This window comes from Sycon ciliatum, chromosome 7, assembly GCF_964019385.1.
Source record: "Sycon ciliatum chromosome 7, ocSycCili1.1, whole genome shotgun sequence".
Lineage (NCBI taxonomy): Eukaryota > Metazoa > Porifera > Calcarea > Leucosolenida > Sycettidae > Sycon > Sycon ciliatum.
In genome coordinates this window covers 34099443-34122955 of record NC_088649.1, presented here as the reverse complement: position 1 = coordinate 34122955, position 23513 = coordinate 34099443, and the positions used below count along the sequence as shown (strand labels likewise).

The window sequence follows — 23513 nt, the reverse complement described above, 5'->3', positions numbered from 1 at the left end:
CCAAGGAACCCGTCCATCTCACAACATTAATCCACTTTGGGACCTTATCCTGACAACGTATATCCGCCACTGCGCGCATACCAGTACTCTTGCTCCATTCCCTGACCACTGTTCGGTCATAACAATGATGGATTTCGACGCCTCTCCTCCTATGTCACCCACCAAGTATAAACGCCATGTTGACTTCAATCTGTTTTGAGACCGGCTTATGGCTCAACCGTTAAACGTGGCCCTGGTGCCACACAGAAGAGAGTGCAGTGAGTAAAACCATATCAGTCACTTTCGATTGAAAAATCATTCGTCAAAGATTACATCGCTAGACGAGGAGGACAGCGATGAGGTGGAGGAAAGTGACGAGGAGAATGAGAGTGCTGAAGAAGAGAAGTTCACTGTGGATAAGAAAAGTCCGCTGCGCATGATCTCCTGGCGTCAAATCCCTAGTGTTATGAGGTGTTTCACGATTCCTGTTTCAGTGTTTTTCGGCGTGGAAATTGGTTCAGGCAGTTGTAGGTGTTAGAAGTTGCGTATCCGTTATTCTGTTCTGTGAAAGCAGAAGGAAAATGAAATTGCTCACACACTCCTCAAAAAGCATGCACTCACCGCACCGTATCCATCCACACATCCACACATTTCCTACATCTACATATCCATTTGTCACTACCTTTCACTAGCTACATTATGCTATTGGTTGGCTGTGACTAGTGCTCTTTTTTACCTGACTAATTTTACTATAATTGTCACTCAAAGTGTATAAACTCGTTTATAATTGTCAAAAGCACAACCCCACATGAGAGTGCTCAGCTACTTCAACACCGGGTGTACAATACCTAATCTGCGGACAGAATGTTTCTTCCTTTGTGGACTCATCAGCGTAGCACAGAAAAAACGAGCCGAACCTGATAACAATGAAAAATATAATCTCCAGAGCCAGATTAAAACCAGGCCCAAACGGACCTATAAATCAATTTAGAATAGAACAGTAAATAATCAGCGAGGTGACGAAAACCATAGTAATTAAATGAAAATTTTGAACGCACTTATCAACAGTCACGGTGTAGCAATCCAGATATGACTTAAACATTTCCTTGTTGCATTCATCAGGAATAATCACCACAACGTGGTACAGTTGCAAGTCAAGTCAGAGAGAAATACTTCAAAAAAAAAGTAGGAAGTGCAACATATACCAAAAGCAAGTGTGGTATTTGTTGCACTTCTTGTTTCTCTCTGACTTGACTTCTGTTCTGATTCTTTTATCAACTATACCCCATTGTGGTGATTGATTCCACATGGTTGCCACAAGAAAATGTTTTAACCATATCTCTAGTGTTACGTTGTGACTGCTGATGAGCACGTTTACATTATTCATTTAGTTGTACATAATAAAATCAAGAATGGACTCGGATGGCGAGCCAAGGTTTATTAATAGAAACGGGAAAGGACCCAGGAAAAAGTACAAGTTACGCTTTGATGACCACTAACAAAAACCAGTTACTAAACAATCAGCTCATGCGATAACATTGCACGACACTAACCGACGGTACCGACGTTCTACAACTAACTGGTAGCAGCTCTAGCACATCTTGGATGCTCACTCCAACAGCCTTCCAACTTGGAGGGTTTTAAGTTTAAATATATGATGAGCCACACAAGTTGTGTGGAATGTAGCTTTGCCTCCTGGAACCGTGTTTTGACCGTATTGTCCAATGGTCTTGCCAGTATCGTCATCGACATGGATGAACATCCACCAACGTCCTTCACAGCAGAGACTTTCGGCTTGGCTTGTCTTGGATGCGCTCACCTTCCCCTCCCATGGTATCATATAACTAGTCTTAAAACCTTCCAATTTGGAAGACTTTTGGAGTACGGGTCCGTTTGGAGTATTTATTATATTTTACGTCGCATGTCGCATTTATTTTACACTGTATGTCAAACGGGCAGTTCTGCTCAATATTATGAAAGCGATGCTTGTGTGTATATGTGTGTTTTTTTGTTGTGTGTGTATGTGTATAGTATTGTGTATGGTATTGTGTGTATGGTATTGTGTGTACGTGTATGTGAGTGTGTGTAACACCAAACAAACTGTTCCTGTGATTGTTTGTTATGCATCAGCGCATTGCCCCCTGCCAAGTATCGATGATGGATTAGTAGTGGCCGTCGGGTCACTGACCAAGGATGAGACAGCAGCAGAATATAGTGTAACTTGTAATGCTGGCTATGTTTTAACCAATGAACAATACAATCGAACCTGCCATAATCCTACTGGATTTACATCACCGCCCAGTTGTTTAGGTAAGTTGTCTCACGGTCTGTGGATATACATGAAGACATGTTTCACACCAAAAAAAGGACACGCCGATTGGGCGTTGAATCATGACAGTAGGGAATACACACAATTTCAGGGCCACGCTTACAGCTGTGGCCTAAGAAATGCAACCCAGGACTCTAACGTAGCGTTGCGTTTCTATTTTATGCACATTCCACAAACCCCATCTATGTACTGCAACGGTCGTATCGGACTTGGCACTACTTTCGGCATGTCTGCCGGCTTTCTGTGGCCACGCCTGCACTTCTGGGCCACCATAGACAATACGACTCTTTGCTATTTCTCATACGTTATGTTCTGTATCCACATTTCCTGTCCAGTAAGTATTGAGCCCAGACACATACTCAGCCCACTTGTTGTAACCGTTCAGCACACACAGAAGGACAGTATTGTACATTCTCTTAGAAACCGAAACCGGACTGACAACTTTATCACGTGTTTGTTCTGGTACTGCATTCCCTTCATGTGTTGTTTCCTGCATTTTTCCACCGCTCCATACATTCTTATGGTAGTGTAGTGTGAACTTGAGGCGTGTAAGAATATTCTTGCTGATTCTCTACCCCCAGTATAAATTCTGGCTTCGTTTTCGTTCTTGCTCATTCCCATGTAACTACTGATGAAAATGGGTGAAAAGCTTTTAGTATTATGAAATTGACAACCTTGTTGTTGTGTGTATATATATATATATATACAATGGAAGCGGTCCTCACCTAGAAAACACAATCCGTTGCTACTCCGAGTTTCTTGAGTTTTTCAATCGTCAGGCAACCTTTCTAACTAAAACAGGGCTGTCAGGTCCACTAAAGAAATACACAACCACACAGCAAGGCGCACAAAAAGAAAGCGTGAAGTGTGAAGAGTGAAGAGTTACTGCTAGGTGCAGGCAGTGTAAAATATTGATATCAATTGTCCATTACTGTAACAAGCGCTGAATGGAGCATGTAAATCTGGAGTTAACTAGCGCATGCCTGGCGTCAGGGGGTGTAAGGCCATTACAGTGCTATATTTGGCGTTAATCATAACAATAATAATGGTGCAGTGTGTCTGGTTTCATTGGGCATCAGGTTGCTCTGCCCATGTCCGGTTTTACGTGATTCCGTTATACTTAGCGAGCCGGTATTTGTTTGCATGACGACATTTGGCGATGATTTCACTTCGCTTGTTGAGGATTTTGGTCTTGTCAGCAGTGAGTATACGCACCTTCTCCGTGGTGCAAAGGCAACATCTCTTCGTTGCGGGGTTGTAGGAGCTGGCCTTGTCCTTGATTCTCCAGGACAGGTGATACTCTTTGTCGTCGTTTTTTCTTTTTCCAGAGGTGTTTGGAGAGCTCCGTGTTAGTGCGGTACTTTTCGTGGCGGAAGGACATCGTGTGGTTGTTGTATCTTGTTTTGAACGTTGTCTCTGCTGAGCCGATGTATGTCCTGAGCTCATCCTGGCTGGTGACGTTTGCTTCATAGACGATGTGAGAGGCCTGGCAACGTCCTTCCATGGGGCATTCCTGCTTTTTTCTACAATTGCAAGGCTTTTCAGGAGGTTCTTGTATCAGTTGCCGCTTGTTGTGCCCACTGATAATCGCTGCGATGTTGGGCATACATGAATAGCTAACCTTCACGTTATGTCGGTTGAAGATCTTTTTCAGGGGGGTGTTTTTGAAATGCCGGTCGATCATTGTGAGGAAGGCAGCAGCGACGTTTGTTCTCACGCTACGGCTGAAAGGAGGATTGAACCATGTTATTTTTCTTTTTCAGTTTCGCTTTCTGTTTTTCTGTGCTGGTTGCCCCATGTACTCGATACCTTCCGCGTATCCACTGGCCAATAATGCGTTGTTGTACATAGGCGCAGCTTCGTTAAATGCTTCCTCACTTGATGAGTTGGTTGACACGCGTCGGCTTATTCCTGCTGGCAGTTGCTTTATTATGGACGGTGGGTGGTTTGAGTGAGTGTTGATGTACTGAGGTGTGTCGCCTGGCTTTCGGTGTGGCATGTATCCTCCGGTTGACAGGTTGAACGTCACGTCGAGGAAATTTACGATTTTTAGGTTGGTGTCAATCGTTACCTTTAGTCCATGCCCTGCAAACACCGCCGTCAAACTCTTCCGTATGCGCTCTGCCGCACTAACATTGAGGACGGGGAAAGGGAGATTGTCATGCACGCACGAAAATCAGTGTTGTTCAAAGACGGCCAACCTTGGGTGAAGAAGAACAACGCCAGCACGTTCGATGTCACCATGGGCTCGTTCGATCTCGTTCGATGGCGCGGAAGTGTGTGAGCTGGTTGGCGTATATATGCTCCACGAACTAACAGCCCACGTCGGCAGAGCGCAGATTGGCCTGTACAGGGACGACGGCTTTGCTGTGCTGAGAAACACCCCCAGACAGCAACTTGACTACAATTTTCAGAAGATAAGATTGATATAGGCTGCAAGCTTGGATCATAGCGCGAATGTGTGTGTGTGTATGTGTGTGTGTATATATGTGCGGGACGAGAACGGAAATGTCTGTAATTCACCGACGGATCAGGGCCGCACATGGCACCGCCACTTCTCCAAGGTTTACAATGTTCCAACCTCGTATGAACCTGCAACTGTTGCCACCATTGAGCAACAGGAAGTGTGTGAAGACCTCGCCGATCCACCTACTCTGGAAGAGCTTAGGCAAGCTGTGCGCCGACTACGGAATGGAAAAGCGGCAGGAGGCTCTGGAATCTTACCGGAACTGCTGAAGGCTGGTGGGGATGGCCTCATGATGGCACTATTAGACCTTGTCCAGACAGTGTGGAATGCAGAGCGGGTGCCCCAGGAGTGGGGGGACTGCCAGCTTGTCCCGATACCAAAAAAAGGAAATCTATCCAGCTGTGACAATTGGAGGGGCATCGCTCTTCTGGAGGTGGTAGGATGGCCTTCGACAAGGTTGTTGTATGGCCCCAGTATTGTTCAATATAGTCATGTGGGCAGTATTCCAGCTGTGGCAGCGTGAGGTTGCGGACATACCTGAGATTGGACTTCCCGTCTCCTCTAACTCTGGACCGTCTCTCCTTTTCAAACGTCAGAAGACTGACACAATCAACATCCATCGTGACTGTCAATTCGCAGACGATTCGGCACTTATTGCTACAACTCACCATGGTGCCACACTTGTACTCAGCCGGTTCATGGACGTCGCAACTTGCTTCGGCCTCACCATCAACCTATCAAAAACCAAAGTAATGGCGGTTGGCTTCGGCATTTCTCCGGAGGATCGTCGTCCATTGGTGGTTGGCGGGGAAATTGTCGAGAAACCAAAGTAATGGCGTTTGGCTTCGGCATTTCTCCGGAGGATCGTCGTCCATTGGTGGTTGGCGGGGAAATTGTCGAGAATGTGCATTACTTTCGCTACCTAGGCTCCATCATCCATACTGGTGGCCGCACCGCAGTGGACACTCGGTCCCAAATAGCGTCAGCATGTAGGGCATTCGGAGCATTGCGTCGATCTGTCTTTGATGATGGCGATCTTTCACTGGCAACGAAGCGAATGGTGTATGATGCATGTGTGGCTTCTCTTCTCCTTTACGGAGCGGAGTGTTGGGTGCCACTGAAAAGCGAGCTTCCGGCGCTGTCCGCCTTCCATCTTCGCTGCATTTCCGCAATCTTAGCCCTCGGTAGAAGAGACACCTGGGACTTCCACATCAACAGGAAGACCATTCTGGAGGCCTGGAATCGTCGAGATCCAGTGGATATTACCACACGTGTTCTTCGCCGAAGTCTGGAGTGGCTAGGCTATCTAGCTAGGATGGTCGGCGATAGAACTCCGCGCCAGCTCCTGTTTGGTGCGCTCCTTCCGCCGAGGCCGGCTTGCGGTCCTCGGAAACGGTGGCGAGACTCTGTCAGAGCTGACCTCTCCGCAGTGAACATCGACCACACGGAATGGTACGACCTCGCCCAGGAGCGTGGGAAATGGCGCAGTGCGTATTCCGCTCAACCAGTACCGCGATCGGCTCAGCGTGACACTTCTGTGCTCTGCGATGCCTGCCAGCGTACTTTCGCCCACCAGAAATACAAGAATCGCCACAAGTGCCTGGCCGAGAGGAGGAAGCCCATATCTGAGCAGTCCGGCAGCCGACTATGTAATGCGTGCGGGAGATGGTTCTTGAGTGCTGGCGGGCTAGCTTCGCATAAGTGTCTGTCAAACTCGGCTGCTGAAGTGGCGTCGGTCTCGACTGTGGCATCAGCAGACTCGGTCCGGAAACAGAGGGTTGCCCTGCCCTGCTGCAGAGCGCATTGTCTCGGCTGCGGTTGCTGCTGCAAGTCATCCCGTGGTTTTGACCTGCATAGCTGTGCTAATTTCCTGTCCAGGAAGTAGAGCGGCGTTTCTGGATCCAATGCTGAACTCAGTGCTGTCGACCCCTGCACAGGGGACACGTGACCATTTGATGGCAGTGTTACCAAGGACCAAGGTATATGTGTGTGTGTGTGTGTGTGTGCGCGCGCGTGTGTGTGTGTGTGTGTATGTGTGCGGTGTGTGTGTGCGGTGTGTGTGTGTGGTGTGTGTGTGTGGTGTGTGTCCCATATGGTGCACTGGTATGTGTAGTCGATTTCCAATCGAGAGGTTGCGGGTTCAATTCCCGACGATTATGGTTGCAAACATCTTTCTCGTTCTCCTAGCTCTTCTTTCATTCTCCTGGGTGGTTACCAACAGCCAGTGTATGCCGGAGTAGGTGGTGTGGCGTATGTGTGTTCAAAAAAAGAATGGAAAAATGGAAAAATGGAAATATACAGATAGCAGGTAGTTCACTGGCCAGAGAAAGCTACTTCAATCAGCTGTGTCGTGGATACCAGGCAAACATTAGTGGCGGTCATTTAATCACCCTTGCAAGCTATTGAATGGTGTAATCCCAGCACAAGTTGCTATGTCTAAAATAGCTGTTCGCTATTATCGCTTCCACAATGGGCATGTCTGAGTCTGAGTCTGAGTGTGTGCATGGGTGTGTGTGTGTGTGCACAGGTGTGTGTGTGTGTGTGTGTGTGTCTGCACGTGTGTGTGTGGGTGTGTGTGTGTGTGTGTGTGTGTGTGTGTGTGTTTGTATGTGTGTGTGTGCGTGTGTGTTCGTGTTTGTGTGTGTGTGTGTGTGTCAGTGGCAGACAGTGTAATAGTGAAGGTAGCACATTTAACATTACAACAAGCATTATGCAAGGAAGATGAATCTGGAAAAGGAACTGTGCCAACAACACAGTTCTGACCAGTGGAAATGTTTCAATGGAATACACAAACAGAGTGTACAAAGCACAGGGTCTTCTAAAAACGAAGTCTGTCAATGTTCTGTGCAAGCATGAGTGAGATTAACAGAGAGGCAGGCAGCAGGTTGAACGACAAAGGGCCATAAAGTCCATGCTTCGGTGCGAATGGTGGTGATGGGGTTATGGTTTCTCTCATCTTCAATATTCAACCAATACAGATTGAAGTTTCGTTTCCATTTTTCTGTGTAGTTGTAATGTGCCCAAGCCGAGTAGCACCGGAAAATGGACAACACGTGCTACCGAGTCAGCTGACCTACGGTAATCAGATAGTCTACCAGTGTAACGAGGGGTCTAGTCTTAATGGAACTAACATCAGTACTTGCACGGACGAAGGCAGTTGGTCATCGCCCATACCTACATGTGCAGTGATGGTTGTTGACACGGGTAAGTCCAGTGTGTGTTCGTCTTGCTGTACAAACCCTCTTCTGCCAGTGAAGCCAAGACAGCCTGTTGGTAGAGCTTGCTTTGCCTAATTAACACTGGCACACTGTAATGCCTCAAAACATTAGTTTTCCTTGCTGTCTCTCTCTCTCCCTCTCTATCTCTCTCCCTCTCTCTCTCTCCCTCCCTTCCCCCCCCCTCTCTCTCTTTCTTTCTTTCTTTCTTTCTTTCTTTCTCTCTCGCTCTCTCTATATCTCTCTATCTCTCCGTCTCTCCATCTCTCCGTCTGTCTGTCTGTCTGTCTGTCTGCCTGTCTGTATGTCTGTCTTTCTGTCTGTCTGTCTGTCTGTCTGTCTGTCTGTCTGTCTGTCTGTCTGTCTGTCTGTCTGTCTGTCTGTATGCCTGCTTGCCTGCCTGCCTGCCTGTCTGCCAGTCTGTCCGTCGTTCCGTCGGTCTGCCAGTCCGTCCGTTCGTTCGTTCGTCCGTCCGTCCGTCCGTTCGTTCATCGGTCCGTCCTTCCGTCCATGCTTGAACAAGCGGTGACATGCTCCTGCGTGCCCAAGTCACCTGCTCACCGCGCCAGCAGGCGACAACTTTCACACCAAGGTTCAACTCGAGTTCAACTCAAGTGACAGAATTGCGCCCAAAAAAAGGTCAAACAGGCTGTAAGTTGTACCCTGCAGGCACGGTGACCAGATGATGGTTACGCAGGAGCACGTGACCGCTTGTTCAAGCATGTTCAATTGGGAATAAGGGCCGAACGCTGCATCGCAGCCTTTTCCGACCGAAACCAGTCGATTCAGCGTCCAAAGACTATAACATATGGGCCAATCGCTGTGATCCGTGCTTTTATAAGAACGAAATGGCGCTTTTAGTGACATTTTGCATACAATTCCCCATCTAGCAGGGTGCAGTCAACCAGTTTCGGTGGAAGTGCGCGAGTTCGATTGGGATTAAAGTAGGAAGGGAGCGTCTCAGCTTCCTCGGACCATGACCATTCAACTCAGCACCCCGAAGACTACAACTGGTGAAAATTTGATTTTAGCCTTAACTTCCCCTTCAACTAGGCCCGAACGTACTTTGCCAGAATTCTGAACTGCACAGCTCTGAGACTAAGGCCTGTGGAGAATACACATACAAATGATTACCACGCAAACAGCAAAGGCACTACCCCACACGATAGAGCTCAACTTCTGCAAGAGCCGCTCTCTCTCTTTCTCTCTCTCTCCCTCTCTCTCTCTCTCTCTCTCCCCCCCCCCCCCTCTCTCTCTCTCTCTCTCTCTCTCCCTCTCTCTCTCTCCCTCTGTCTCTCTCTCTCTCTCTCTCTCTCTCTCTCTCTCTCTCTCTCTCTCTTGCAAGGTTTGTGTGTCACGTATAACCATTGAAACAATAAAAATATTAGACAAGAGAACAACAGTTCTCCACTGTTACAAGAGCAGGAACGAAATACTCAATATGCGGACAGAACTGTTTCGTCCTTTGTGGACTCATAAGAGCAGCAGAGAGGAAATGAGGCCGAACCTGATAGCAATGAATAATAAGCCAGATTTTAACCAGGCCCGGAAGTACCTTGCCAGAGCTCTCAAACTGACAAATCAGTGAGCTCTGCACAACGCAAGCAGCAAAGGCACTACCCCAAACGAGAAGAGCATCTCTCTCACACACTCTCTCTCTCTCTCTCTCTCTCTCTCTCTCTCTGTCTCTCTCTCTCTCTCTCTGTCTATCTCTCTCTGCTATCTGTATATTTTACTTCATGATTGATTGAGTTGTGTATGACGTTTAACCTTTGAAACAATAAGAAATTAGACAAGAGGACTACAGTTCATGTCAGGCTGCTAGCCGAATTGCATGAGTTAGCTGCATCGTGCTAGCCGAGTTGCATCAGTGAGCTGCATTGTGCAACTTGAGTTGCGTTAGTGTACTGTGTTGTGCTACGTCAGCAGCGTACAAGCCCTGCACCACAGGGGAGCAGAGGACAAGATCAATTGCCCTGTAGAGTCAGTTTCTAGCCCGTTCCTTCACGAGTCAACGATGGAGGATCCAACCATTTTTGTAAATGAAATAGTTGGGACAACAAGCTTCCTATTGGCTGATGACACTGGAAGACGCCTGGAAATTGCTGGACCAGCCAGTGTTTGGACGAGACTGAGTTATCAGTTCTCTTTCAATAGTCGAAATGAGGTTGACGAATACAGCCGCAAAGAGGACTAATTCAGCAGTAAGCATTTCCTGCTTGTCGACATGCATAAGTATAGTGTAAAACGTCATTATTGTAAGGCCTAGAAAGAGAAAGAAGGAATGGAATGGAAAGGAATTTGAGGAAGTTGCTCTTTCAAGTCTGGCATCATCTTATGCCTCGCTTGCTGCCTTGCTAGAATAGTGGGGTATGTGAAAAGGAAATCAGAAAGGTGGTGACGGAATGCACCCTGTGTGTGTTTGTCTCTCTCTCTCTCTCCTCCTCCTCCTCATCCTCCTCCTTCTCTCTCTCTCTCTCTCTCTCTCTCTTTTTCTCTCTCTCTCTCTCTCTCTCCCCTCCTCCTCTCTCTCACTCAGCACTCTCTGTACTCCTGCACACTATCCTGCTGTTCGACCAGCCAGTATCCTACAACTACACTGCTGGCATGTTCTCCCCTCGCCAGGCAAGCAATAGTCCAAACTAAACCACGCTACCACGACCTTTATAACAATTAGTTGAAACTAGGTACGGTCCTCCCGCGTTTCGTGCAACAACTACATCACCGCAATACCGTGATGTGCTAGTCCCCGCCCCCTCCCCCCCCCCCCCTCCTCCTGACCTTCCGCTGACATGCATGTACATCTGTTCAGACTGTCAAGAGTTTGTTGAAAGCATGCAAGTACACAACTTTGAAGAGTTTGCCATATACAGGGCCGAACATGAAAGTTGTAAAGGCTCTCCATATCATGCGTACGCGCGCACACACACACACACACACACGTGCACACACACACACACACACACACACACATTCACACGCACGTACACAAGCAGACACATAGACAGTCACACATACACATATAAACATACGCATGCACACACACACACAAGCACGCATGGGCACACTCGTGCCAACTTTCTGATGCACCTGTGCTACTGTATTGTTCGTACAGCGGGGTCTAATTTAAACTCCAAGTCTGCCGTCGGCACAGTGGTTGGTTCAATCTTCGGAATTGGCGTACTGATCGTTGTAGCAGTGGTGTTCTTTTTACACCAGAATCAAACTGGAAAGCTACCCCCAGCAGTGCAAGGTAGGGTTGAGTTCTCTTTAAGCACGCTAAAAATGCTGTTAATTTTCTTCCTATGGATTATGTAAAAATGGCAGACATAGAATCTCACTTTTTTCCCTTTTCCCTTGACGATTGTTTTCATTGACATCCGACTTCACTTCAATAGTGTTTCCAAGTCTGAAGAGAATTTGGACACAATTGACCAGTAATCTAAGAAAATCACCCTTTGTTGAGTGCATGAAATAGAGTTTTTCATGGAAAACAACCACACATCCATGCTACTCAATATACCAAAATTTCAGGGCAGTATGACCGCTCAGTGCAGAATTTGTGAAAATAGCCCAAATATTTGCTGATGTGTTCTGCTTTCGCGATGCTATTTTACAGGCAATGAGATAAGAAAAAGAATTACTGTTGACATGACAATGTCAATACAAGACCCGTTAGGGCTCTTCTGGCAGCGAAGCACCTGCTACTAGCTCTGGGCAGGTAATATCTCTATTCTCCTCAAGGCAGTGTTGTCGAATCTGCTTGTAGAGGTATTCTGCTCGTTCGCTCGACAATCCTGCTGGCGGGATACTTGGAGGCGGACCAGCAGGCGATAAGGAGGCGACATCAACACAAGACTTCAGTAGAGTAATTGTGCAGTCATCCAGAATGGTCTATTCCAACTGGACACTCTTGATTGTATGCTCTGTTGCATCATGTGCCTAAACAAACACAGCCTTGCACACTGCTGTTCCAGCAAGAGCATACTCAAACGTAATCCTACCTCTCCGTTGGTCTGTGTTTGGATCATGCTGTGCGGCTTTTCAGATGAAAGTATTCAGGTATAGTGAAGGAATGGACTCGGATGGAGAGCCAAGGTTTAATTCATACAAAAGAGAAAGACCTCCTTATGTTATTTCTACAACTTAGAACCTTCCAAGCTGGAAGGCTGTTGGAGTGCGCATCCAAGATGTGCTAGAGCTGTTAGCCAGTTAGTTGTAGAACGTCAGTACCGTCGGTCAGTGCCGTGCAATGTTATCGCATGAGCTGATTGTAGTAACTGGTGGTGTTAGTGGACAGTATAGCATAACTTGTAGTTCCTTGGTCTTTCTCTTTTGCATGTATAGTGAAGGCAGCAGTAATAATATTATGATAAATAGATCTGTACGCTGTGTATTACAGAACGGCTACTCCGATACGAACTCTAAAACCAGGAAAATAATATGTAGCGCAAAATAAAGAGAAGGAAAATAATAACCGGTCAAGCGCTAAATACAAACAGAAGAAAAAACGTCATAAGCCAATACACGCTTAACTGCACCTAAGGTGTCTCGTACCTAAATCAAAAGCTAGTCCTTTGAGCATCCTTCTGCGCCGGTTAGGAGTAGAAATATTTTGAAATATTTTGACTTTTGCCCCTCACGGGTTCGAGCCTCCCCGGTGAAAACTTTTTTTCTTCTTTTTTCGGTAGGTATTTTGACAAGAATAGCTTGTATAATCGATTCAAAAGGTATGTTGTGGTGGTAGCAGAAGCATGAAACTTTGCCGGCGCTTTTTCATCAATCAAAGGAACATCCCTGCCAAATTTCAAGGAAATCCATAATGCAGTTTCAATTGATCGCAATAAGTATCTATTATTGCACGATTAAAGAGGTCAATATATGAAATATAGAACGAGTAAAAGACCGAGGTCCCCCGAGGTCTTTTACGAGGTCTATATTTCATATATTGACCGATTATGAGGGCAATAATAGATTTATCACGACATAGCATACCTAAAACTGGTTTTGCTTTGCCATAGGAAGAAAGGAATACTATTGTAATAGTATAATAGTATGATAGGTTGAGTTGGGTAACTCCGCTCTTCTTCCTCGCTCACCGGAGGAATTTCTCTAGTCTCCTCGCGCAACTGGGGAGCACTCCAATGGAGAGAGAAAGATTTTTATAGGGCGGCTTGGTGTGAGAGGTGGACTGAGACTTGACGGCGCTAACGGCGAATATCAAGACCTTACGGCCACGGAGCTGCGGGACTCTGCGCTGGTCGTCTATCCGTGTGGAGGCAAAGCAAACGCGGGCAACATTCTGCTGAAGCGAGCGTGGAGCTGAAGCTGGATTGGTGACTGACGCACCTGCTTACTCCACAACACCGGCGCATAATGATGTGCATGTACAAGACTTCGTGAGTATTCAACTCAAATTCGTGTTCCGTCAGCGTCAGTATCAGCAAGTACAGTCATGTAGTACAATTTGTTCCCAAAATAACTTCGGGACAGTCTGTTCATGGTTTTCATTTGTATTGGACTCGTTCTCTACACTTGCGATAATTTAGCGGCAATTCTAACGTTGTAGCGTTGTTCTCTTGTAATTTAGTGGAACCTGTATTGAGTAACTGAGTTTTATGTTTCGTTACATTGTCGTCAGATCTCCTGTGTACCGGTTTTGTGGCACAATGATTATAGCCATGATTATAGCCATTATATTTGGTCGTCTCCATTCTTGTGCAATCATGCGTACATGTATGTAGGTTGGTTCTCTTCATGTTATTGTGACCAATTTCATAGATGTTGGTTGCCTTGTTGCTTTCTCTCCCCTCTCCTCTCACCCAAGCCATTCTGCATAAGCGAAGCTGTGGACGCAGCATACTGCTGCTACACTTCAACGCGGGAATGCGTATAATAATAATAATAATAGTATGTACATATGCCGTTTACATTGGACATTACTTCTGTGTAAACCGAAGTTTTCAGTTGTCTCTTGTAGTATGTTCCCCAAGTTCTTTGACTGAGAATCTGACAGTTTGGGTTCAAATCCCAGCATAAGGCTTCAGATTTTTCTTCTTTCAGTTCTGATTTTTTCTAAGTTGAGGAAAAAATTCTAAGTCCTCGGGCTAAAGCGGGATTCACAGAAGCTTTTTTGCGATGCGACACGCGATGCGACGCGATCTGCGACGGATGCGTGCGATGCGAACTCGCGAAATACCATTCACAGAAGAATTCAGTGATGCGACAAAGTCTTGCCGATTGGGCTACGTCACCATGATATTCGCGCGGTTTGATACAACTTGTACAAATTGATAGGCAACTCTTGAACCTTTGTACAACTTTGCTGTAGAAAAGGTCAAAATCGTACGCCAAATCGCTTTTCGCATCGCATCGCATCGCAAAAGTTGAGCCAAGCTCAACTTCTGCGATGGCCCTGTTGCGGCAGTTGCGTGGGGTCCGCGATGGTCGCGATTTGGGGATTTCCCGGTTTCGCGGCTGTCGCATCGCGTGTCGCATCGCAAAAAAGCTTCTGTGAATCCCGCTTTAGTGGTCAATAATAAGTGGTCAATATAAGCGGTCAATATATGCTGATATTTGACCGCTTAGAGATCACAAGTTTCTGTGGGGGTCAATAATAAGAGAGTGATAATGTGTATTATCACTCTCTTATTATTGACCCCCACAGAAACTTGTGATCTCTAAGCGGTCAAATATCAGCATAATATTGACCGCTTATATTGACCACTTATTATTGACCACTTAGCCCGAGGACTTAGAATTTTTTCCTCAACTAAGAAAAAAATCAGAACTGAAAGAAGAAAAGTCTGAAGCCTTATGCTGGGATTTGAACCCAAACTGTCAGATTCTCAGTCAAAGAACTTGGGGAACATACTACAAGAGACAACTGAAAACTTCGGTTTACACAGAAGTAATGTCCAGTGTAAACGGCATATGCACATACTATTATACTATTACAATAGTATTCCTTTCTTCCTATGGCAAAGCAAAACCAGTTTTAGGTATGCTATGTCGTGATAAATCTATTATTGCCCTCATAATCGGTCAATATATGAAATATATTGACCTCTTTAATCGTGCAATAATAGATACATATTAGTGTTGAAACGAGCGTATCTATAACAAACGAGCGATCAGTTCCACTTACGAGCAAGCTATCGAGCGAGCTAACGAGTTTCATTGATGTGGCAAATATGATTATTTTTTTGAATAATTTTTTTCCAAGTATTAGTTCGATTTTTTTAAGCTGGTTAAATTATCACCGCCGGCATTTGGGGTTGCTGCTGCTTCACTTCGGACTGCTGTTTGGTGTCGAGATGTCTTTTCAGCGCCGTCGTCGATTAGCCTTTGTAAGAATAGACCGTTTTGCAAAGATTGCAAGTAGCCCTGGTCTTCGCTGCATCGCGGGAGAAAACTTCCAAACGACCGAGCGTAACTTTCACTCGAATGGAGAAGTGACCGAAGCATATTCTGCGACAGGTCAGCAGATGCGGAACAAGACATCAGTAGGGTCCACCAAAGCTGCAACGACAACTGAAACAACTCAAGTGTCGTGCAGGCATACAGTCACCTGTAACTGCGAGTGATTTCACTTTGCGCGGGACTGGACTCTCGATCGACCAGGTAGTCGTAAAATTAATAGTTTACGACTCCCCGGTCGACATGTACTGCCATGTGTACGGAGTACGGTGTACGGTGTTCGTTAGTGCAAACGAGCTGGCCGCACAAACGAGCCGAGTTTCTGGCGAGCGAGCTAACGAGTATCCGGTGAGATCGTTTCAACACTATGTAATATTACCGCAGAATCGACAAATTGAGAGCACTTGAGAAAGAATGCTTCTGGTAGCTGCAGGGGGCTATAACTTTGAAGACCCTTCCCAGTATTATCTAATTATACCTCTGCAAAATTTGAATGAAATATATTGGGCCATTATGTGTGCCTATACTGTTTTGGTCCACCGCACACATCAGCCGATATTAGATTCAGTAAACCGTGCTTCAAGGTACTTCACATTGATTCTATGTCAAATATCTCATGTTTAGCATATGAACCACATAGCTGGCTGTACTTCTTGAAGAAATGAAGAAAATCTATCGCGCCAATTTCGGGAAGCACCCCGCGGAGTACCGATATTTTTGCGTTTCAAACCGAATGAGATTGTTAGTGTGGGCAGCCAAGAACCCTGAAAAGAAAACCCAGCCACCCTATTTTGCTGGGCTTGACTGCAGAAATCACCACTCAGATGACTGAAAAGAACATTACAACATTTAGTCTGAACATTACAACAGTAGAGAGTATGCGCCTCTTGTATGGATGGGAGCTGTGCAGAGTCACCTCCAGCGTCTGAACAATGTTCAGCGCCGCGCTTCATGCTATCGACCCTGGGGCACACCTACCCAGCCTGGCCATCCGCCGCACTGTTGCCTCGCTTGCCTGCCTGTACAAGCTGCACTACTTGCCTGGTCCTCCGCAGCTGCTCTCTGTGTTGCCACCGCGCCACATCATCTCTACCAACCCCAGAACTCGCAGCGAGCGCTCATTCCCACACTGCAGCATCAGCGACTGGAACTCCCTCCCTGCCGCTCTCCTATCTCAGCCTCCCCACAGCAAGAGAATGCAATCATTCAAAACGAATGTTTACCGCCATCTTCGCAGCACAAACTGGCTCTGGGCAGTCGATTCCCTATGAATAGTATGATGCTAAGACAGTTTCTCCCCCACAATCGCTCGTGTTAAGCCTTGGGTTTTGCATCTTTCTTACCTGTACAGCTCTATCTTCTTCTTTTTTTTTCATTGTTTTTGGTGCGTGGTTTTGGCCGTGACGCCAAGACCTCAGGTCGGCAGAGTCATCAATGCCCCACCATCACTGCTGCGTCTCCGTGCAGCGCCTGCTCATTAGTTGTCACGTTTGTCCTAGTCTCTGTACCATTGTCTTTCCTTATTCTTTTCGAGCTGGTTATGTGAACATAGTAAAAAAAAATAATAATAAAAAGAGGCAAAATGCTTGGATGGGATGCTCCAAAATACCAGAAATTTGAAATCAGGTTTAAACTTTGAAGAAGTGTTTCAATCCTTCTCATTTTTCGGGAGTGACAATATTCTGGTAGGACTAAATAGCTGTGCAATTTTGAAAAAAATCGATCCGGCTTTTTTTATTTTCCGATTTGGGTATGAACCACCTTAAATTATAATGAAGGGAGAAAAACTGGAATCCGAGAAAAATATAACATACAAAATGACACAGAGAAAGGGGAAGGCCGGAGAAAACAGATAGGTTAAGATAGGTTACCGACAGATGACACTCGGAGACAGCAAGTGTGGCAGAATATGCATGAGGGTCATATTTGCTCAACTTGTGGCGATGCCCACGAAGGCATGCCACGGCCGCCTTCACGAGAGCAAAGGACAGCTGGAATCTGATCAAAGCCATTGCCACAGAGAACGGCTCACCATTCTTCTCAGACTTAATGCCTGCAATGCGGCCAAAGAGGGTGGAGGCTGCCTTCCCTTGGCCACCAGTTGTACTGAATACCACGGGGTGAAGGAAACGTGCTCCACGTTGAGAAATGCGACTCTCGTAACTCCTCCTTTTCTCCTCTTCATGCTTTCTGTAGCTGCCAGCGAGCGTTGGTTTCCGATTTGAGGGGGCAAATGGGTTGAAAACCCAGGCATCTAGAAAGGTCCTCTCAAACCGTTGAACATGTAGACCGCTGACAACTACACCCAGCCGAGCTTGTTCTGCCGTGATGGTGGACCGCAGCAGAAAGTGCTCACCGGTCACAGGCTGGAGGTGTGGCTCAACCTCAACATCATGTGCGACGTCGCGTAGCAGTGTTGCTGTTAGGTCTCGGACCTCGTTGTGCCGTAACGAGAGAGCATGCTGTACGCTGTACCCGTACGGTGGTCTCCAGGGAACCACACTTCCTCTCTAGTTCCGCCATTCTCGATTCGAAAGATGCAAGCTTCTTTCTCAAGCTCCGGTTTTCCGCCATGACGGACTCCAGTTTTTCGAAATACCACCGAACATCTCATCCACTCTCTCTCTCTCTCTCTCTGGTGTCCCTCTGCTCCCGCAAAACTTGCTGGAAAAGCGAGGGAACGTCATCACGTTGACGGCTGTCAACCTCCTGACGAATGCTGTCTGGAGGGGTGTTTGCAGACGTCTTTCTGCTCTGCTGATCAGGTGTATTCTGCAGTGCCGATCCCAAACCTCCTATCCATGCTGATCCTGACTTCCCAACAGAGGGCTTTGCATACACGGCTGAAGGCCCAGGCATAATACCATGAATGTTTCTCAAAACCAGGATGACAACAACAACAACAACAACAACAACAACACACAACTCTGTATGCTCGTGTGGCGACCACCCCTGCCCGTACACTTAAGTAGTCATTAGCCTCTAGGCCCTGCCAACCAAATTCTTCCTCACTCTTTCTCCTTTCTTACACTATTATCTCTTATTGGCCACTGGCTATCGTGAGAATAAAGATTTGAAACAACAACAACAGTCATCCTCCCGTTCTACCACAATAACCGCCCCCCTGAACAACTTCCCCAGATCACCCTCAGGAATAGTCCGCTTACCGTAGCACAAACACCTCGGAATAATCTTTCAGCATGACCTCCGTTGGACGGAGCATGTTAAATACATAGTCAAAAATCACTCAAGTCTTTCAATATTCTTTTTAGACTAAGGTCTACACTCACCAGTGATTCTTTATCTCACATCTATCATGACATACATACTACCTATATTCACATATGCGAGCAATGCTCTCACACCGTTGTCCCACACTTCCCTTGACAGGCTAGAACGACTCCAGCGGAAAGCCGCCAGAATATGTCTCCACCTTCTCCTTTACACACACTTAGAACACTCCCACCTTTTGCATCGCATCAAATGGCCAACATTATTTTCACGCTTTAAAGTTAAACATATACTCTTCGCGCATTCTCTGCGCCACAATTATGCCCCACCACATATACTCTCGCTGCATACTGCTAGCAACGTGCAACCTTCGTATAATTTACGTCGCTCTCGTACTTGGCACTTGCCAACTCGGAGGACTGATCGCTGTCTCCATTCTCCCCTGTACAAGGCCCTTCTTTACTCTAATTGCTTGCCCACCCAGCTTTGCGAAATCCCTTCTCGTACTCTCTTCAAATCCTAGATATCCCTGCTGTTGCACAACTCTGTATGCTCGTGTAGCGACCACCCCTGCCCGTACACGTAAGTAGTCGTTAACCCCTAGGCTCTGCCCACCCAATTCTTCCTCAGTCTTTCTCCTTTCTTTCACGATTAACTCTTATTGGCCACTGGCTATCGTGAGAATAAAGATTCGAAACAACAACGTTCTGAAGAGCGCAAAACATTCAACCTGACCCTGACAGTAGATAAAAACCAAGAGGCTGGTGGTAGGGCATCGCTGGCCAAAAACCGATGGTCCTTTGTTCGAGTCATGGTGGTGTCAGTTAATATGTGCACAGACCTTTTCCGTTTGCAACTACCTCTTACCCATGAACACTGTAAGGCTCGCATACAGTGAAAAAATAGATAGAAAAGTAAAGTCGAAAAGACAGACACATAAGGATTTAAGAATACTGTGCACCATTGTAACTAGATACTATATACAGTCAGAAAGTCCAGCGACTAAGAACAAAACTGACAATAAAAATTATGAATTGAACTTTGTGACAAGTGTGATCATACACTTCCATATCGCTATTTTCGGGCAGTCAGTCATCAGGCATGTCAGTTATTCAACAGGACACTGACTGACAGCCCATACACTACATTAGAGACTTGAGAATGTTTTCTTACGACATTCTTCAACAGAGAATCATCATCGTTGACAACATTGAGTAGTATGTAAATATATATAATAATACTATCAGGTGCAACCTTCTTCGAAGTACTTGTATACAACAAAACAGAGATCAAAAGTGTGTGAGAAATTTCAGAAAACTACTGTAAAACATCTGTTTTTTTGTGGTGTGGAAAAATACATGCGGCAAAGCGAGCGAATGGAGGACTGTGAATATGGGCAAAATGCCAGTGTAGTGACTGCCACCTTTTGTATAAAATTACTTGAAGTAAATTAATATTAACTGGTTTGAGGGAAAGGGACAAACAGGAAAATTAATAGGAATGTATTGTATTTTGTATGTTTCTCTCGTGATCGTCGCAGGCCCGGCAACCAAACTGACCAATGCTTGGACAAACCTCAAGGGCCGTTTCGTTGGAAGGACTGAATCTAGACAAACAATTGGTATAAGGCGGGCCAATGATAACAATTCTTCTCAATGCGGAGGGGAGGGCCAAGTGGAAACGGACACGTACGAGTCACTTCCTGTTCGTCCAGCTAATGATTGCACGGTGACGCTACGCGAACTGCCAAACACCGCGGGTACCATTGTGGACTATAAAGTCTACGGGAACGAGATACCGGCAGAATGCTCCGAAAATGAGATGTATGCTGGATTGGATTCCGCTGGGTTTCAAGTTTACCAGAACAACAAGGCAAAGAAAGAAAATTCAGATGATACCTATGAGATGGATAACCCTGATTTGCCTGAGAGAATCAAACCCATTGAAGATGAAGAACATATTTACGAACTTGAGTCAACCATCTGCTCCTCCACTCAAGATGCTTATCAGAACAATAGGAGTACAGAAGACAGCCCTGAGTCTGAAATATACAACAACGACCCAACTGTGCAAGGTCCTGCTGCAGACGATATATGTGAGATGGATGATGCCCCGTCAAACTCTACTCTGAATACAAAGCAGAGCCAAAGGACTATCCCATGCGCTGCTCAGGATGACGTTTATGAGATGGATGATGCCCCATCAATCTCGACTACCACTGTTAAGCAGATCCACAAGACTACCCCACGGGTTGTTCAAGATGACGTTTACGAGATGGATGGTGACCCGTCGAGCTGTATTAAAGCTGTCAACCAGAGCAACAAGATCTCTCAAGATGGTGCTACTGATGATATCTATGAAATGGATGCTGATGTAAACCAGACCAACATGCATGCTGATGTACACCAGAACAGCGGAACTGTGCAAGATCCTGCTGCAGCTGATAGCTCCCGTTAGTGGCAGTCACATCTAGGGGCGTTCTTGTGCCACGTGATATTACTGCTCAACACCCGACCTTTGTGAATACACTGTGTATGTACAATAGATACCGTTGCTGATACTAAAGATGGCATCAATGCCGGATTTGAATGATTCTGAAGATGGCATCAATACCGGATTTGAATGATTCTGAAGATGGCATCAATACCGGATTTGAATGATTCTGAAGATGGCATCAATACCGGATTTGAATGATTCTGAAGATGGCATCAATACCGGATTTGAATGATTCTGAAGATGGCATCAATACCGGATTTGAATGATTCTGAAGATGGCATCAATACCGGATTTGAATGATTCTGAAGATGGCATCAATACCGGATTTGAATGATTCTGAAGATGGCATCAATACCGGATTTGAATGATTCTGAAGATGGCATCAATACCGGATTTGAATGATTCTGAAGATGGCATCAATACCGGATTTGAATGATTCTGAAGATGGCATCAATACCGGATTTGAATGATTCTGAAGATGGCATCAATACCGGATTTGAATGATACTAAAGATGGCATCAATACCGGATTTGAATGATTCTGAAGATGGCATCAATACCGGATTTGAATGATTCTGAAGATGGCATCAATACCAGATTCGAATGATTCTGAAGATGGCATCAATACCAGATTCGAATGATTCTGAAGATGGCGTCAATACTGGATTCGAATGATTCTCTCTCTCTCTCTATCTCTCTCTCTCTCTCTCTCTCTCTCTCTCTCTCTATCTCTCTCTCTATCTCTCCCCCCTCCCTCCCTCCCTCTCTCTCTCTCTCTCTCTCTCTCTCTCTCTCTCTCTCTCTCTCCCTCTCTTTCTATCTTTTTTTTTCTCTCTCTCTCTCCCATTCCCCATCTACTTCTTTATTTTCTTTATTTACACTCTCCTCAATTTTCCTCACCCTCTTTACTTTCTCTCTCGCTTCTGGATGCTGTTCAATCTGTTTCTGCGTTGACCTCGTGCAATGCGTTTATATGCGAACTGTCATTATTATTATTGTTTTGATTCTTTATTCCACTCCAAATTGAAAATAAAAATAAAAATTGGAGGTATTACACTAACTCACCGGACTTATCATAGCCAAAGGTAAGCAGCACGGAATAATTAACGGAAAAAAGTAAGGTAGAGAGAGAGAGAGAGGAAGGGAGAAAGGCGCATGTAACCATCACAGGCATTAAAGCCTAAAGGTATCATGACAACAGGTATTGCAGAAAGGGGAGCATCAGAAGTTGGCGAAAAATTCAGGCGGGTAAAGCTCATCACTGGGCACAACCTCCAATGCGTTCCCACAGAAAGATCAAATACAAATAACCACAGAAATACCAGTGTTTCAATTACAAACAAAAACGAATACAATTACATACAGAGCATAAGGAGCCCACCAGGGACAGCGAAGAGCCCTACGCTGCACCCAAAACAGATCTTAGAATGGCCATCGAGCCCAGGATAGCAGCCTGCTGCAGTTCGTGAAGGTGCCGCTCTTCTCCACATAGCCGCTTAATTGAGGTAGCCGCTTCCTTCGTCAGGCCACCAAGAGCACCAACTATGATGGGCACTACGGACACTGCCTCTCGCTGCCGAATCTGCCCAATTTCCACTGCGAGGGGCAAGTACTTTGCTCTCTTTTCAGCATGTTTTAGTGTTACTCTATGATCCAGTGGCACACTGACATCAATAAGTTGGACTGACTTGCCATCTTCCCACACAAGATCCGGCCGATTTGCTCCAACCATCCTATCTGTAGGGATTGGTATTTCCCACATTAACTAACGGCCTTCACTATCCTCGACGTAGTGTGGCAAGTGGCCAGGGGAAGCAGGAGATACCAGTTTGTAGCGATGACAGAGTGCCCGGTGGACTATAGCGGCAAGACGATTATGGCGAGTAATGTATGCCGTCCGTGCCAACACGGGGTAGCATGCCAAAATATGGTCAACAGTCTCCCCGGACCTCCGCACAAACGGCACACGTCCACCACGGAAGTGTCGCCAATAACCGATCTCTGGTAGTTCCTGGTAACCACCTGATCCTGAGCAGCAAATACGGATGACTCAGTGGATGGACGCAATGTTGGAGACTTTAAGAAGTTGAATGAGAGAGGCATGTCCAATACACCGCCACTCCTCTGCCAATAGCGACCATGCAGGGGCTTCTGCCGCAGAGAAGCTTGGGTGGTGGTTCTGATAGCAGACTTAACAACGTCAGTTGTTGCACCTCCGATGTCCAGGATGTTGAAGTGCTCCGTTGCCATGGCCGCCCGGGAGATGATCGACTTTGTAGGCGGAAGATTTTCATGATGAGCATGCAGCGCAGCAATCAGCGGCAGGTCAGAGTGCGCCTGGAGATACCTAGACAGGTGGATGTATTTCCTCTCCAGCA

The 23513-nt window shown here is 46.1% G+C and overlaps 1 protein-coding gene across 1 annotated transcript in view; it reads left to right on the top strand.

Annotated features, from left to right (window-relative positions):
* LOC135820674 (uncharacterized) overlaps positions 1-21819 on the top strand; it is a 159101-nt gene extending 137282 nt beyond the window's left edge. Inside the window, exons 14-17 of the mRNA XM_065333689.1 lie at positions 2110-2289; positions 7785-7979; positions 11106-11243; positions 20181-21819. Of these exons, the coding sequence (XP_065189761.1) occupies positions 2110-2289; positions 7785-7979; positions 11106-11243; positions 20181-21097 (1430 nt within the window). The 3' untranslated portion in view covers positions 21098-21819. The remainder of the gene's footprint in view (positions 1-2109; positions 2290-7784; positions 7980-11105; positions 11244-20180) is intronic.
* Positions 21820-23513: the final 1694 nt, after the last annotated feature.